The sequence below is a fragment of the Zootoca vivipara genome, chromosome 10 (genome assembly GCF_963506605.1).
Source record: "Zootoca vivipara chromosome 10, rZooViv1.1, whole genome shotgun sequence".
Lineage (NCBI taxonomy): Eukaryota > Metazoa > Chordata > Lepidosauria > Squamata > Lacertidae > Zootoca > Zootoca vivipara.
The window spans coordinates 62,191,665-62,206,172 of record NC_083285.1 but is presented as its reverse complement, the minus strand read 5'-3'; the positions used below and the strand labels follow the sequence as shown (position 1 = coordinate 62,206,172).

Below are 14,508 nucleotides of genomic sequence, written 5' to 3'. Positions count from 1 at the left end.
GTTTCTGAGCGCTTTTCAAAGGCAGCCCTGCGTAGAACATTTTACAGTAGTCCAAATGGCCTATAACTAAGGTGTGTGTCACTAGGCAAACATCTCAAGGAATGGGTGTAGCCAGCGCAGTAGCTTTAACAAGTGGTTGCAAATTTTGCCCGTTGTAGTCTGTCTTAGAGCCATTGAGAACTAAGTTGGAACCTATTTGCACAACTCCTCCCTTCCATCAACCAAACAGCAGGAGCTGTGGACTATCGACATGAAAAGACTGCTTCCTACAGGCTTTCTGCAAGCACATGTCTAGCCACTGCTGGAGACAGGATGAGGGTCCCTCGGTCTATTTCTCCATAGCTCTTTTTGTGCAACATTCCAGAAAGCCTGCTGGAAAAGAAAGCTTTCCGTTTTATCACCGCCTAGTGAAAGATCAAAAGGAGGGGCGAATCATCTTTGATACCTAGGCATGCTGTTAATGCAAGCTATGGGCCATTTATAAAATCAAACAGGCATTCTAGTCAGTATACTTTCCCCCCAGCTGAATCTAATAATTGCAGTTTTTTTCACAACATGCAGTAATGCAGTTTGAATGAAGTAAATATTCTGGTTGGCTGGAGATAGATTTCTGCAAAGGGCAGGTAGCTTAATGCCAGTCACTCATGCTCAATAGCTGGATTGATGTGCTCTTTTGAATCGCCACCCAGCAAAAGGATTATATTTATTTATTCCCTCCACATTTTCAGTCATATCCAAGACGTTTTTTAAAAACACACAACCTTCCAGGAATCAACTGAAAACTCAGAAGTCCGGTTATTATCACATGGAATAATTGGAGCTCATGGGGTCTTGGACCCTCGCGGCGTAATCCTAAACATGTCTATTCTGAGTAAGTCTCTCTGAATTCAACAAGGCAGTGATGGTGAGCCCATGGCTCTCCCAATGTTGGTTTCCAGCTCCCATCAGCCTTGACCATTGCCCATGCTGGCGGAATCCGATGGAAGCTGGAATCCAACATTATCTGGAGGGCAGCTTACTCCCTTTTAAGTGGGTGTAGAATTGCAGGCAGCCTCATTTCACTGGACTTATACTGCGGGGCAGGGGGGTGGAGATTAAATTCCTTGCACAATTCCCCGTCTTCAGGCAGTTGGTTAAAGCTAACATGACCCTTGAATAGCAGTGCAACCCAAAACCTGTACACCCAGTAAGGACCTCTGGTTTCAGTGGGATTTACTTTATTCCCATGTGTAGTGTGCGCGGGAATTGCAGCACAAACCTAGCTGTGCAGGGAAAAATCCAATTTTTCAAAGCAAAATAGTCTCTGTAGGTCTAAACTAAGAGAGATAGTAGTCTTTCTCTTCTAAGAGTTTGTCCAACCTTTTAGGGCTAAACTAGACATGGTATGGGTGATCAGGAATCTGATCTCTCAAGTGTGTTTTTATTTGCCTGCGCATCCATGGGATGAAGATTGAATCACAGCCTTGAAGGTGCGAGAAAGGGTTTAACTCGCCCACCAACATCATTTATCCAATGGAAATCTCCCCACAAAGTTGCTATAGGTCACGAGGCAGAAAACAGACAGATACCTAAACTGCCAATTGCCTTCTAAGAGGCAGAATATTGTGCTATTTAATTGTTATTGTATGGTGCTTTTTTCTTTTCTTTTTTTACAAAAAGAGGAGTGGAATACATTTGTATCATAGCTCTCACTTTGAGGGTTCTATTTGTTTCTGGGCTCTATCACTAGAGGCAGCAAGTGCAGAGGTTGGGGTACCAATTATGAAATGTTCCCCCATAGCGAGAAAAGATCCCTGCAGACAGAAGGCTAGTGTCTCAAGGTGAAGCGATATAACATAGCAATTACACTCACAGTTCCCCTTTCATGCACTTTTGTTGAATATGCCCAGGGAATGTCATCATGATTCATTCATTGCTTCGAGAATACTGCCCTTTTGCAATCTATTAATGTTCAGGGGATAAACATTCCCAGCAAAAAAAAAGTGAGAAAAGAAGTGATGATGCAACAATCAATTTGCTGTGACCAAGACAAAGAGCTGCCAAGTATAACTCCTGAAGGCAAAACCCCTGGATGTGTGAATGTTATACATTTCATCTTCTGTAACAATTAGGCTAACCAACAATGGGGCAGCAACATCAAGAAAAGCTGCCTGGAAGCATTATGCTGTCAGTACATCAAATTTTCTAGGAATCCTGGGACAACTTCCAGCTGTTTATTAAGCACCGCTGTGAGATTATTCAATTCAGAACAACAAGAGATTGAGGGTCTGCTTGATTCACTGTGGTGGGAGTTCTGGAAGACATCAATTTGTAACTCCCCCCGCTTCCAGTATCAAATAGATTTTTCACTAGCTGTTAATGAATATGGCGTTAGTTAATGAAAGGATCGCTTGCCATGTCAACTAGGGCTGGGTGATGCCTGGTTTTCAACAGCGTGATACATCACCAGCTAAACATTTCTATCTACCGATATATCACAATGTCTGAAATAAGGATGGAGCTATGTAGAGGCATTGGTGGCTGGCTTCATGGTTTTTCCTGTATCATGATTTTTGCCAGTGACCGTTCTGATTCGTTGCCCAGATGGGTGGGGTATAAATAATAATTTATAAAAAAATAAAATGGCAGAGTTAATAGGGGCTGCAGGAATCGAGAGAAGCATTAGCTGGCTTCACGGTATTTCCCACATTTTTGCATAGCATACACACACACACACACACACATCATGATTTGCCAGGTCAAAAAATATGAAACCGATATGGGTTTCAAACTGGTTTTGGATGATAAATCACCCAGCCCTAATGCCAACATCAGCGTAATCTCCTCCTGCTATATATGCGCCTTATGAAAAGGAATAACTCCACTCATAATTTAATGTGCACTAAAGCTGTAGTCCAGCGTTTCTAAACCGCTGTTCCGTGGCGCACTAGTGTGCCGCGAGTCGCTGGCTGGTGTGCCGCGAGGTGCGGCGACGAGAAGGGCGATTTGCATTGTCACGTGCCTGGCGGCCGCCAATACTCAACACTGACCCGCCGGAAAGCAATATTTGGCAAGTGTTTCTTACAGTCATAATTATAATATAGGGCGGCACAGAGTTAAATTTTTTAACTTTTTTAATGGTGGTGTGCCTCGTGATTTTTTTCACGGAACAAGTGTGCCGTGGCCCAAAAAAGGTTGAGAAACACTGCTGTAGTCAACAGCCCCCTATTCAACCACATCATACATCAGGAAGAACTTCTTTGAAGTAAGAGCTGTTTGACAGTGGAACGGTCTCCCCCAGGAGGGGGGGCTCTCCTTCCTTGAAGGTTTATAAGTAGAGGTTGGGTGGCCATCTCCCATGAATGCTTTAGTTGTGATTCCTCGATTGCAATTGACCCTCAGGGTCGCTTTCACAATGCATTAATTCCCGGAAATGGCCAGAACAGATGCATGATGCAAAAGGCAAAAACAATGGGTTCAAGGGACATTTAGGATGCAACCACATAGCCAGAAGATACCTAATACCCTGGCCCAACTGATGTTGGGAGGGCTAAAGGGAGAGGGAATGTCAGGGAGGTTCAGGTGCGCGCCAGGGGGGGACCAAGAGTCAGCTTGGACCCAAAAGGTCCCTGGACACACATACACACATCCATACTGGAGAGAAATTTAGGCCTGCTCCTGAGAATACGAAAATCTTGTTCTGTCCTGTCCTCCTTTTTTCAAAATGGTTCTACTTAGAACCAATGTCCTGCAAAAGGACAAAGGAACACGAGAGCTGCTTCTTCCTACTCTCAATTTTACTCTCGAACAGGGCGACTGAACCATTTTCAGTTTTCACTCCACACACCTCAGGGCTGCAGCCTTACATTGTGCTGATGTGCATGTTTACTCAGAAGTATGTCTGGTTGTAGTCATTGCTTCCAGAAAATATGTGCAAGGGGTATCTTACTGCTGAACTCTCTTATTGCTCCAAGGGAGTTCAAATTTCCCAACCAATTCCTAAAGCACGTGTTTCCTTAAAGGAAGCCACTCAACATCTACACTTAGGAAAACAATATTCTGATTAAGTCGGGTCTCCTCTGTTATATTCCAGAGTTGCACAGTATGTACTTATATAAAAACAACAGTCTATTCAAGGAAGCCCACGTGGAATTAAGAAGCTGCTTTTATTCATTTGTTAATTAATTCAATTTCTATCCCACCCTTTCCCCCCAAGGAGCCCTCTTCCCATTTGGCTGGCATCAAATTGTGGTTGGTCTAATGACAGGACAGATTGTTACAACAGATCATCATTACTCAGCATCTTTTACTGCTCTCTTTTCCCCCCATCTTGGCATTGGCATGAATGTGACACACACTACCATGAATTCAGTTTGTTTATTTTTTTAAAGTCCATTTGTCCTAGAAAGTGGTGTCGTGTGACAGCCTACTGCTTTTTATGTGTTTTTTAAAGCATAAGTTATCAAAGCAAGTACTAGAGGTTGTCTGTTTCCTTACATTGGCAGCAGGAATTCTGTGGTTTATCACTGTGAGAGTGCATGGCACTTAATGGTTGTTTGTGGGTGAATAACAGGGCGCTCCATTTTCCTCTCCCTTTTTTTGCCTCCTTTAGTGGCTGCATCAACAGCAAATTCCACAGCTGGAGCGGCCATGAATTCCTTGACTTCTCTGGGGACTCTCCAAGGACTGGCGGGAGCCACTGTTGGATTGAATAATATTAATGCACTAGCAGGTACCGTAAACAGTGAGTATTTATTGCTGTGGTGGACACTCCAGCAATTTCCCTGTAATCACCGTAGGACCACTTAACTGTTTATAATACAGTGAATGTTACTATGAAAAATACATGTGCAAAATACATGGGGTGGAATTGACAAAGTTCTGTCCTGGGTATCCGAAGAGACTTGGCCTGAACAGGTCTTGCCTCATTGAAGGACCTCAATGCCCTGCGATGCCATTGCTAACACTTCCTCACCTCACAACGTTGTGTTTCTCTTGCAGGGTGTGGACGTAGTCAGGTTTGTGCTTGGGTAGCTAGCGTTGATTCTCGAGGCCAATCCTGGTTATAGGAAAATCATCTCCAGGTTCAGAAGAGTCAGGTGCCGTTTCCATTTGAAAGAGAACAGAATAGCAGAGAGGCTCCTGTTGCTGCTCCTATTGCCAGTAGTAGCTGCTGCTTGTAGCAGCAGCAGCAGCAGCAGCAGCACACAATTACGATGGGCTGTTGCTAAGCCCAAGTGGTGTAGAGACTGCCCCCATTAATAGTGTTAGTATCATTTGTGGCTTCCAGAAAACAGTTGCATAAGGTCTGATGTGGGCAAAGCCCGATCGGGTCAGAATTGCCAAATTCCGTGTGCAACCCAAGACCATTGGGTGTGTTAGCTTGGGCTGATGGGAATCCAATAATATCTGAAGGGCCCCCACTTCCCCACCCCTGGTCTATAATATCCCCAATACTGCTGTCCATGTGGACCACAATCCCAGTGTCTCTAAGGCAGTGTTTCCCGAACTTGGGTCTCCAGCTGTTTTTGGACTACAATTCCCATCATCCCTGACCACTGGCATTGCTAGCTAGGGATGTTGGGAGTTGTAGTCCAAAAGTAGCTGGAGACCCAAGTTCGGGAAACACTGCTCTAAGGATGTAGGCTTAAGCTTAGTGATTCATACTCAGAGTATGCCCATTGAAATCCATTGACAAGTAAGTCATAGAATCGTAGAACTGGAAGGGGCCCAGAGGGTCATCTATTTCAAGCTCCTGCAATGCAGGAACCTCAACGAGATCACCCCATGACAGATGGCCATCCAACCTCTGCTTAGAAGCCGCCAAGGAAGGAGAGTCCGCCTTCTCTCATGAGAGTCTGTTCAACTGTTGAGCAGCTCTTACCGTGAGAAAGTTATTTCTGATGTGTAGCCGGAATCTCCTTTTCTTGTATTAATTAGATCACTGCTTAAAAGAACAGAGTTGTGTATTTGGACAGCTTAGCTGGTTACAGCACAGTTCTGATAACGTCAAAAGTTGCAGGTTCGATCCCCATATGGGACAGCTGCATATTCCTGCATTGCAGGACTAGATCAGGCATCCCCAAACTTCAGTCCTCTAGATGTTTTGGACTACAATTCCCATCATCCCTGACCACTGTTTCTGTTAGCTAGGGATCATGGGAGTTGTAGGCAAAAACATCTGGAGGGCCGCAGTTTGGGGATGCCTGGACTAGATGATCCTCAGGGTCCCTCCCAACTCTACAATTCTATGATTTATCAGTGTTAGATCAGTCTCACACATTACTGTGACCTACCGGTAAATACCACAGCCTTGCACACTTTATCATTAACACTGAAATATAGAAGTCAGAGTTGTTCTCGTTTGTGCTGGGCAAGTTACCAGCAGTTCTCCCATTATCAATGAAACAGGGTCCCACCCCTTTAGTTTCAGGTATGGGGTCTAGTACAGGGTCCTTAACCTATCTGAAAACCCTAATCCAGCTGTCCCCAACCTGGTGTCCTTCAGATGCTTTTGACTACAGCTTGGGGTAATGTGAACTGTAGACCAAAACATCTGTGGGGGGGACACTAAGTTAGGGGAGGCTGCCCCCTTCTGTAATCTGCTGCCCTGTCAGTGTCCAGTCTCCTCTCGTGACTAGGCACCGTACAGCAAAGAACCAGTATTTCCTTGGAAATGCATTCCAGGGGCTTAGCAGCGCTAGTTCATAGCAGCATCTTCACAAAATCTGTTTCTAGGGTCTTAAGAGATTAGCTGGTTTACTCGGCATGAGGTTTCGTTAGGAAGGAGTCTATTTTGGAGATAGGCAGCTGGCAGCCTTGGCATTCAGCGCAGCCTCCTGAGCCCCATCAGACCTCATGTAGCCCTCTCTTTCTCTCGTTCACAAGCCAAGACAGGAGAGAACAAGTGAGGTGTGTAGCTGGCGGAGCCTCTTTGGCTGCTCATACTAGGAAAGAGCAGCTAAGGAATCTCAGCTGGCACGGGAGTCAGGCTACAAAGAGTGTAGTTGGTGTTGCAGGCCCATTTGTGTCAGTTCAGAATACCTGTTAAGAATTATTTGATGATCAGTAGTAGCCTGTTCGATCAGAATCACAAAGTGGACTAATAGGTAGTATATATAGATGTGAACAGGAGGATATTAGAGGACTGCATTTTTTAAAAAGAGAAATGGCTCTTATTTGTATTCATTGCTGTTAGTGATTTTTTGTTGTATTTATGTTTAACAAATGTCTGAGTTTCGTGTTTTCTTTCCCATAATTGGGGCATATTTTGTGTTCCCGTTTTCTTTCTGTTCTCACCTTGCTTACTTGGTTTTTCTCCCTTCGCGGGGAGCTCAGTCCATGTGTGTGTGTGTGTGTGTGTGTGCGCGCACACACACACACACACACACACACACACACACACACACACACCCCTACCAACTTCTGGGTCTGCTTTGTGCTTCTGATGTAGGGTCTTGCCTGTGAAAAGCTTTGCCAACTGGTTAGAATCAGTTTATACCACCCACACAAGTGTGTATTGTAGATGCAAAAGGGCATGAGAAGCAGATCCAGTGTGAACAGAGTTTTCCCCATGCAATGTGTCTGCCTCTTTTTGATCATTGGAGATTGGAGGTAATAATTGTGGGTGGACATGGACACTTAGGGATTGGTTCACACATAACTCTCGATGTGCGGTAGAAGGCGTGCGTACCCGAGGCTCTCTCCCAGTCATGTGTACTGGAAGGTGAGCAACCCCTCGGGGGTGTTAAAAATGAAACCGTTGTTCTTAAAAGTGATAAAGCATGCTTGAAACTGTGTGAGATAGGCTCAGGGCTCAGCTAAAAGTTAATTGTGAGCACACATATAATGCAGACCCTGATGCTTGCCTTGGTTATAGAAAAGTCCAAGGGTGGAGCATTCCCTAGGGTGAGGGCACGTGTGCTAGGGCGAGGTGCTGTTCCCTTCTTGGTTCTTTATATGGGGGCAGGATCAGGCGTAGAAGCATGCCTGTTCTGCATCGTCTAAAAAGCCCCTTCGACAGAGATGTTTCTAGGTCAGCTGGCAAGCAGAATGTTTCTCATAAATCCACCTTTGAAGCCAATGATAAAAGTTTCAGCTACAAAGAAGTGGCCCCGTACAGTTTGGTTGCAGGTTTGCTGTTTGCTTTCACTCAAAGACAGTGGTCAGGGGTTATTAGTTTGGCTGCCTTTCCTACTTCCTTCATAATTTTCCAGTTTTTTAGTCTATCACGGTGTACCCAGAGGAATGGATGTCCTCCTCAGTATACGTTGCTTGCTTCAGTTCTCGGCATGACGCTCTTCTTGTCCTTGCTGTCGAATTACCCACTTGTCCTTTTGTGTGCAGGTGTGTGCGTGTGTGTGTGTGTGTGTCGTAAATCTCTTGTCATTGTGAGGCTTTGGGGAAAGGGTTGTGCTGAAGACGGAAAGGGCTACTTGGTGCCCAAATGAAAGTAAATCGTGTGAGGTTGCAGGAGTCCTTGTGCAGCAGTGGTCTTGCTTCTCACAAAGCCTCAACGAATTTTCCTCTTTAGCTAAAGCTACTGATAACATCCAAGCATAATATGACTCTGCATAATTGAAGTTATTTTTAAAAATCAAGCGTTTCTGAGTTCCAAAGTTGCTCGTTCGTTTTTTTTTACAGCTGATTTTCACAAGCCTACATCAAACAAACACTACTCTTGACATCACAGTGTCTTTTCCAACAATTTTTGTTTAACTTCTCACCTGGCATCAGGGAAGCTCAGATACACACCCCATTATTTTGCATTGTACCAGTGCCAACATGCTAGCACAAATGCAGCTTGAAACACAAGGCAGAGTGTATCATCTGAGGCCAAAGTTTTATGAGACAGTACTCACCTGCGTGGAGGACCTTTGTGGATGTCGGTGGCAGCTATTTTGTGCTGGTACCCATGGCACTTTTACAATCAATGATAACCAGCACCTTGTTCTTCAACCAGGAAATTAACCAGCCGGGTCAATTACAGTATGTCTTTATGAGGACCGACATGTTTAGGTTTGGTTATTTGAGGAATAAATGCCATAGAAAGGACCTGCCTATTTCGATGCCATTCTATTCTACCACTGTGGGGTAGCTTTGACCTGTAAATAAAACAAGGCGGACATTTAATCTGGGTGCGCTGATTGAGATGGAATCAGAATTCCATTTGGAACACCAGATTTCTCCCCAGTAAGAGTTTTGATACTTTTCAGTGTCCTGTGACAAGGAGGAATTCGTGTCTTCCCTGCCCTGTAAGATGTGGTTTCCCTCTCTCTTCGTCCCCATCCTCCTTCATCCCAGCTACATGTGGGGGGCCAGCCACTGAATCTTGAGGAGATGCCACACAACAAGAGGTTAGGGAACAGTAAGGCTTTAACGAACGAGGTCCAAAAAACCTCCCTTTAGGGAGATGCATGCAAACATTTGGGGGGGAGCGCAGTGTTTGCTGTAGATCTGGCATTGCTGCGAGAGCCAGGACCACCGCTGGGTATTTCTGTGTGTGCGCGCACAGGTGACTTCTGCGGACCACACGCCTGCTGTGTATCCATCTGCACTGAAGTCTGGCTCACACATTGGATATTGGAGCAAGACTGCATGACTGGCAATATGTCATGTTTTTGCCATATGAAGAAGAGGAAAAAATAGCCCCACCTCCCACTCTGGAAAGCATAAAATAGCCCAGCAGATTGTATCTCACAATTACCATGCTTATTCCCTAAGTTGAAGCTTCTAGTTTCTGCTTTCCACCCCCTTCTAATTAACTAGTTAGGTGTGTGCATGCATCTGTTTCTTCTTCTTCCTCCTCTTCTTCTTCTTCTTCTTCTTCTTCTTCTTCTTCTTCTTCTTCTTCTTCTTCTTCTTCTTCTTCTTCTTCTTCTTCTTCTTCTTCTTCTTCTTCTTCTCCCAGCAGGAATTTGAATAGTTCCCCCTCCCAAGACAGTGGGCATAAAAAAATATGTCCTCCTTCCCTATACTTGGCCTCTCTTGTTTGTGTTATGTGTTGGTGGTGTCAGATAACAGAGGTGTTTCTTTTTTGCACCCCCCCCACCCTTCCTGCAACCCCACAAGTTAGAGGTGCAAGTCAGCTTCTTGGAGAAGAGCTGTGGAATGTCACATCTCTCTGCCAAGTGTGAGCACTGCCTGAATGAAACTTGTTTCAAAAAGTATTATTTTTGCACTAGAACCCTCTTAATTGGCACAAACCATGGTGGAAACAGAAAGGAGGCTTGTAGGGTGAGGTTATGCTGATTATCAAATGCTCCTGGGGGGTAACATTGTCCTAGAATCCACATACTGTAGTTTTAAAAGCCAAGGGAGTATTGGGTGAGCATCTTCCTCTTCTTCTCTCTACCAGGATTGCTCCCAGGGGCTTGTCATCAACTGCCAATCCCGTCTTAAATTAGTTCTGCAACCGATCTCTTGACACTTTTGTTTTTTAGAGTGAGAAAGAACCATTTCACAGCCTTGCAGAAGGTGTTGATTCCCCCCCCCCCAAGGCATTTCCTTTGCTTCGCATAGCTCAACTTATACTACCGTTTCCTCACTCTGAATATTTCTGGGGAATTTGTGAGATTCAGAGACCTATGGCACTGCCTCGCACCAAGCCCATCCATTGATTTACTTATCTTTTTATCGTCTGCTACTCCAACTGGCGGCAGCAGCTCAGGAGTCCAGGGCATAGTGAGGCATCTATATATTTATTTTAAAATAGGGTGGCCATTCTTCAGCTGCCCCAAAGGGGAGTTGCTCCCCAGGCAGCTTCCAGATAATGGTATTAAGACAGCCAGGGATCTCAACCTCATATACTACAAAAGACTCAACACAGAAATATAGGGGGGGGCAAACTCAGGTGCTGGTTATCAGCTACGGGGGTTCTTATAACGACCAGCTGGAATGGAAAAGTTCAAAAAGATAAGGAGTTAAAAGTTGCTGGTCTCTCAGCTGAACCTGCACTGTCATCTCTTCCTTGGTTGCTCTCTCAGCCCTAGTGAGAATCCTTTTAACAAGATATTTATTTATTTAATCTATCCACCCACCCACCCATCCAAGAATTTATAGCTTTTTGGAAAGGCACTTCACCGCAAAGCAGCTTATCCCTGCCATTCTTAGTCTCCCAGCCATCTGGTCTGTTAAAAGCCCTGCTCAGAGAATGAAACTGATTGTGGCAAATTTGCAAACAGGGAGGGTTGAAATCACCCTCCGCCCTCTAGACTCCACCCTCCGTGCATCCACCGGCTCTTTTGCACAGAGTGTGAGCATGTGCAGGCTTTGCGGAAGAAGCCAATGAACACGTTGCGGCTGGGGCCAGGAGTCAGAGCATGCAGCTCTCCAGCCACAGGCAGAGGTCTTTCCCGTCACCTGCTCCCTGAGATTCAGGTAGTTTTAACTGGAATGGCTTTCAGAGACTGATCCTGGGACCTTCTGGCATGTACTCTACCACTGAGCCGTGATCCCTTTGCAGGATGGAGAACCGGGAAATGGGACTCCTTCACAGCCAACTTGTATGGATGCCAAGCAGGACCAGTTTCAGTTCCAGCAGAAGTGGTCCTCAGGATGTAGTTTCCCCACCGGGCTACAGCTCCCACCATCCCTGGCCATTGGCCACACTGGCTGAGGCTGATGGGCGTTGGAAAGATCAAAGGTTCCCCATCCCTGGTCAGGGTTGTACCACTTCATGCTGATGGTGGGAGCCGAAGTCTTTCTCCATACAAAAATAAATAAATTGACAGAGAAATTCAGTTTGCCATGCTCTTTACCCATCACACGAGGTGCCCAGGCAGATAAACTACCTCCTCAGAAAGAATATAGCTATAGTTCACTATTCATTGTAGCAAAGTCATCCGGATGACCCCAAAACGTGCCAGCGACAGCTTGTATGTGAAAACTGAGTTGGAAGCCGAAGTCATTTCTCTATCAAGTCTCGTGTTTGCACATTTTGGGGGGAATAAGGGGGTGGGGGGGATGTTGTTGCTGTTTCCGCTGCTGTTCTCTCTGTGCCATCTGGTGAATTTGTCTGGATTTTTATTTTGCATGCATGGCCATTGTCATCGGTGTCATATTAATGCCAATGACGTTTGGAAAGCACTAATGAATAAGTGCAATTTCTTTTCTCTATTGTTGGGTTTTTTGTAAAGTTGCTCAAATGCTCTCAGGTATGGCCGCCCTGAACGGAGGACTCGGTGCAACTGGCTTGACGAATGGTACAGCTGGCACAATGGATGCCCTCACCCAAGCCTACTCAGGGATTCAGCAGTATGCCGCGGCGGCACTGCCGACATTGTACAGTCAAAGCTTGTTACAACAACAAAGTGCTGCGGGCAGCCAGAAGGAAGGTAAGCATGTTTGGTCGATGGTGAATGAGAAACAAAGGAAGGCAAAGAGAAGATCGTTGTTCCAATGTGAGCCTCAACGTAACTGGCATGTGGTTCCCTTCCCTAAATTTACATTATTATCTTTACTATTTGCTAAGCAGTCACATGTCCCATCCTTCCCTTCTAATCACAGCACTCGGGGCAACTTAAAATTAAGCACAATTGACCAAAAATAATAATACATTGCAAGATGTGCATTCTTGGTTTCTTTTGAAAATTATAGATCAGATTAATCGTAGTTGGCCTCTCTTTTGTTTTGCTTACTTTCATTTCGAAAGGTTGATTTTTATTATCCTCATCATTTATCACAGCAAGGACAAGCCACCGAGGATTCACCTTGGAAAGGAGGGTTACTCAGGCTTTGTATACATTCCTATTCACTCTCCATCCAGGGCACTCTCGCCACTGGTTTATGAAACTATGTGCAGATAACATTATCCACAATCCACATCTATCCTGCAGTTTTTTGAGAATGATGTGTCCCCCCGTCCCCCTGTATGCTTTGAAATCATAACCTGTATAAAGACATCCATGCCCCCTCACTGACTTGCAAATGCTATTTGAAACGGGTAGGTTTTAAGCTAGGCACCCCCCAAACTAGGCCCTCCAGCTGTTTGGGGACTACAACTCCCATCATCCCTGACCACTGGTCCTGTTAGCTAGGGATGATGGGAGTTGTAGTCCCAAAACAGCTAGAGGGCCGAGTTTGGGGGTGCCTGTTTTAAGCCAAGGAACCTGTACACAGCCCATTTTCCCACTAAACCTGACTCTTGCGGAACTTCAGTTTAGGAGAGTGGGAGCGAGTTCAGGCTTCCCAACATCAATTCCAAACTCATAGTAAGGCAATGATGGCAAGAACTGGAGTTTAGTTTTGCCCATATATGTGTGTATGTGTGCATGTAAATAAACATCCTGCACGGAGAGTATATAGGGGGCCTGTAAACATTTAATTTCCCAGTCTCCACATTTTTTCTCAATGGCATTTGCTTGATAGATTTTGCCATCCTTTGTTTTAGTGTGAAAAAAACACATGGCTGCTTTTGGCAAACAGTCATTTGACAAAGAGCATTCTGAAATGTGCTTTGTTTTTTAAACACACACTTGTGTGCAAAGGGAAGCTCCTCTGTCTGGGTTCCATGTATACAGCAAACACGTGGCTTTTGTATCTAGACTGCTTTTGGAGGTTAATGACAAGATCTATCGCCGTTACATTGAAGAGCTCCTTATTTAATTGAGGGTCTTGAGGGAAAGCAAATAAATGATTGATTGCTCCGTACTCAGTGCAAGTGGAGCAAAATAAACCCCAGTAAGTTAACACCGAGAATAAATACATACTAATTATAAGATGTTTAATGAAACAAGGTTTCTGTCTCACACTTTCTGCCCTCATCTAAGCCTCTTCTGTCTCCTTGATCTCCAAGGCATGGGGGTGGGGAATACTGTGTTATTTTATTGGAGGGGATTCCCCCACGCCCTCATTTCTTCCTCTCTCTTTTTGACCAATTTTAAAAATTGATTTTCCAAATTGTTACCAAATTGATTCAATTGAATACGATTTCCAAAACTGGTCTCCCACTCTCCTTTCAAGATATGTCCAAGATAAACCTCCCATTGCTGTGTTAGTTCTCAAGTCACCTCTAGTTAACATCACTCCAGAATTAGCAATAATATTTCTTGCTAATTCTAAACTGGAAGGGGAAAGTGTGTACCAGAATCCTTGTTTTGACTGTTAAAAAAAAACAGTGGGTCAGGACAGTTCCGTAGCAGAAAAAAGGGGGGTTTGCAGGCATCAGTACCCCAAATTAGATATATTTGCCATGGTTTTGTTGTTTTTGTAAACTCATGTTGTACATAATCTTTGGAGGCAATTGTTCCATATCATTTCTTAATCTGAAGGGTTCCTACAACGCCTAGCTGAATATTAACATTAGGTACACACCTTTGCTATACTGTTCTAGATCCCTGTTAGAAACCTTTTTATTCCAACAAGCCTACTCAAGACACATGATTTAGCTATGTAGACTTGTTTTCAAAACTGATTTTATTGATGCATTATCGATAGTCAATTTAGATGCTCTGCTTAAGAGATTTTACTAAGCAGTTTATATTCTTTTCCCCCCAAAAAAATGAATGAATGAATGAAAGCTGTGGTAGT

General features: G+C 44.5%; 1 protein-coding gene across 11 annotated transcripts in view; it reads left to right on the top strand.

Moving 5' to 3' along the window:
* Positions 1–14,508, top strand: part of CELF2 (CUGBP Elav-like family member 2) — a 494,364-nt gene that overhangs the window by 468,801 nt on the left and 11,055 nt on the right. For 5 of the 11 annotated variants that reach the window (XM_060279206.1, XM_060279204.1, XM_060279203.1 and 2 more), the window contains 2 exons: positions 4,592–4,711; positions 12,135–12,314. In XM_060279206.1, coding sequence (XP_060135189.1) covers positions 4,592–4,711; positions 12,135–12,314 — 300 coding nt within the window. Of the gene's footprint in view, positions 1–4,591; positions 4,724–12,116; positions 12,315–14,508 lie in introns of all 11 variants that reach the window. The other 6 variants (XM_060279205.1, XM_060279202.1, XM_060279199.1 and 3 more) reach the window with 2 other exon arrangements.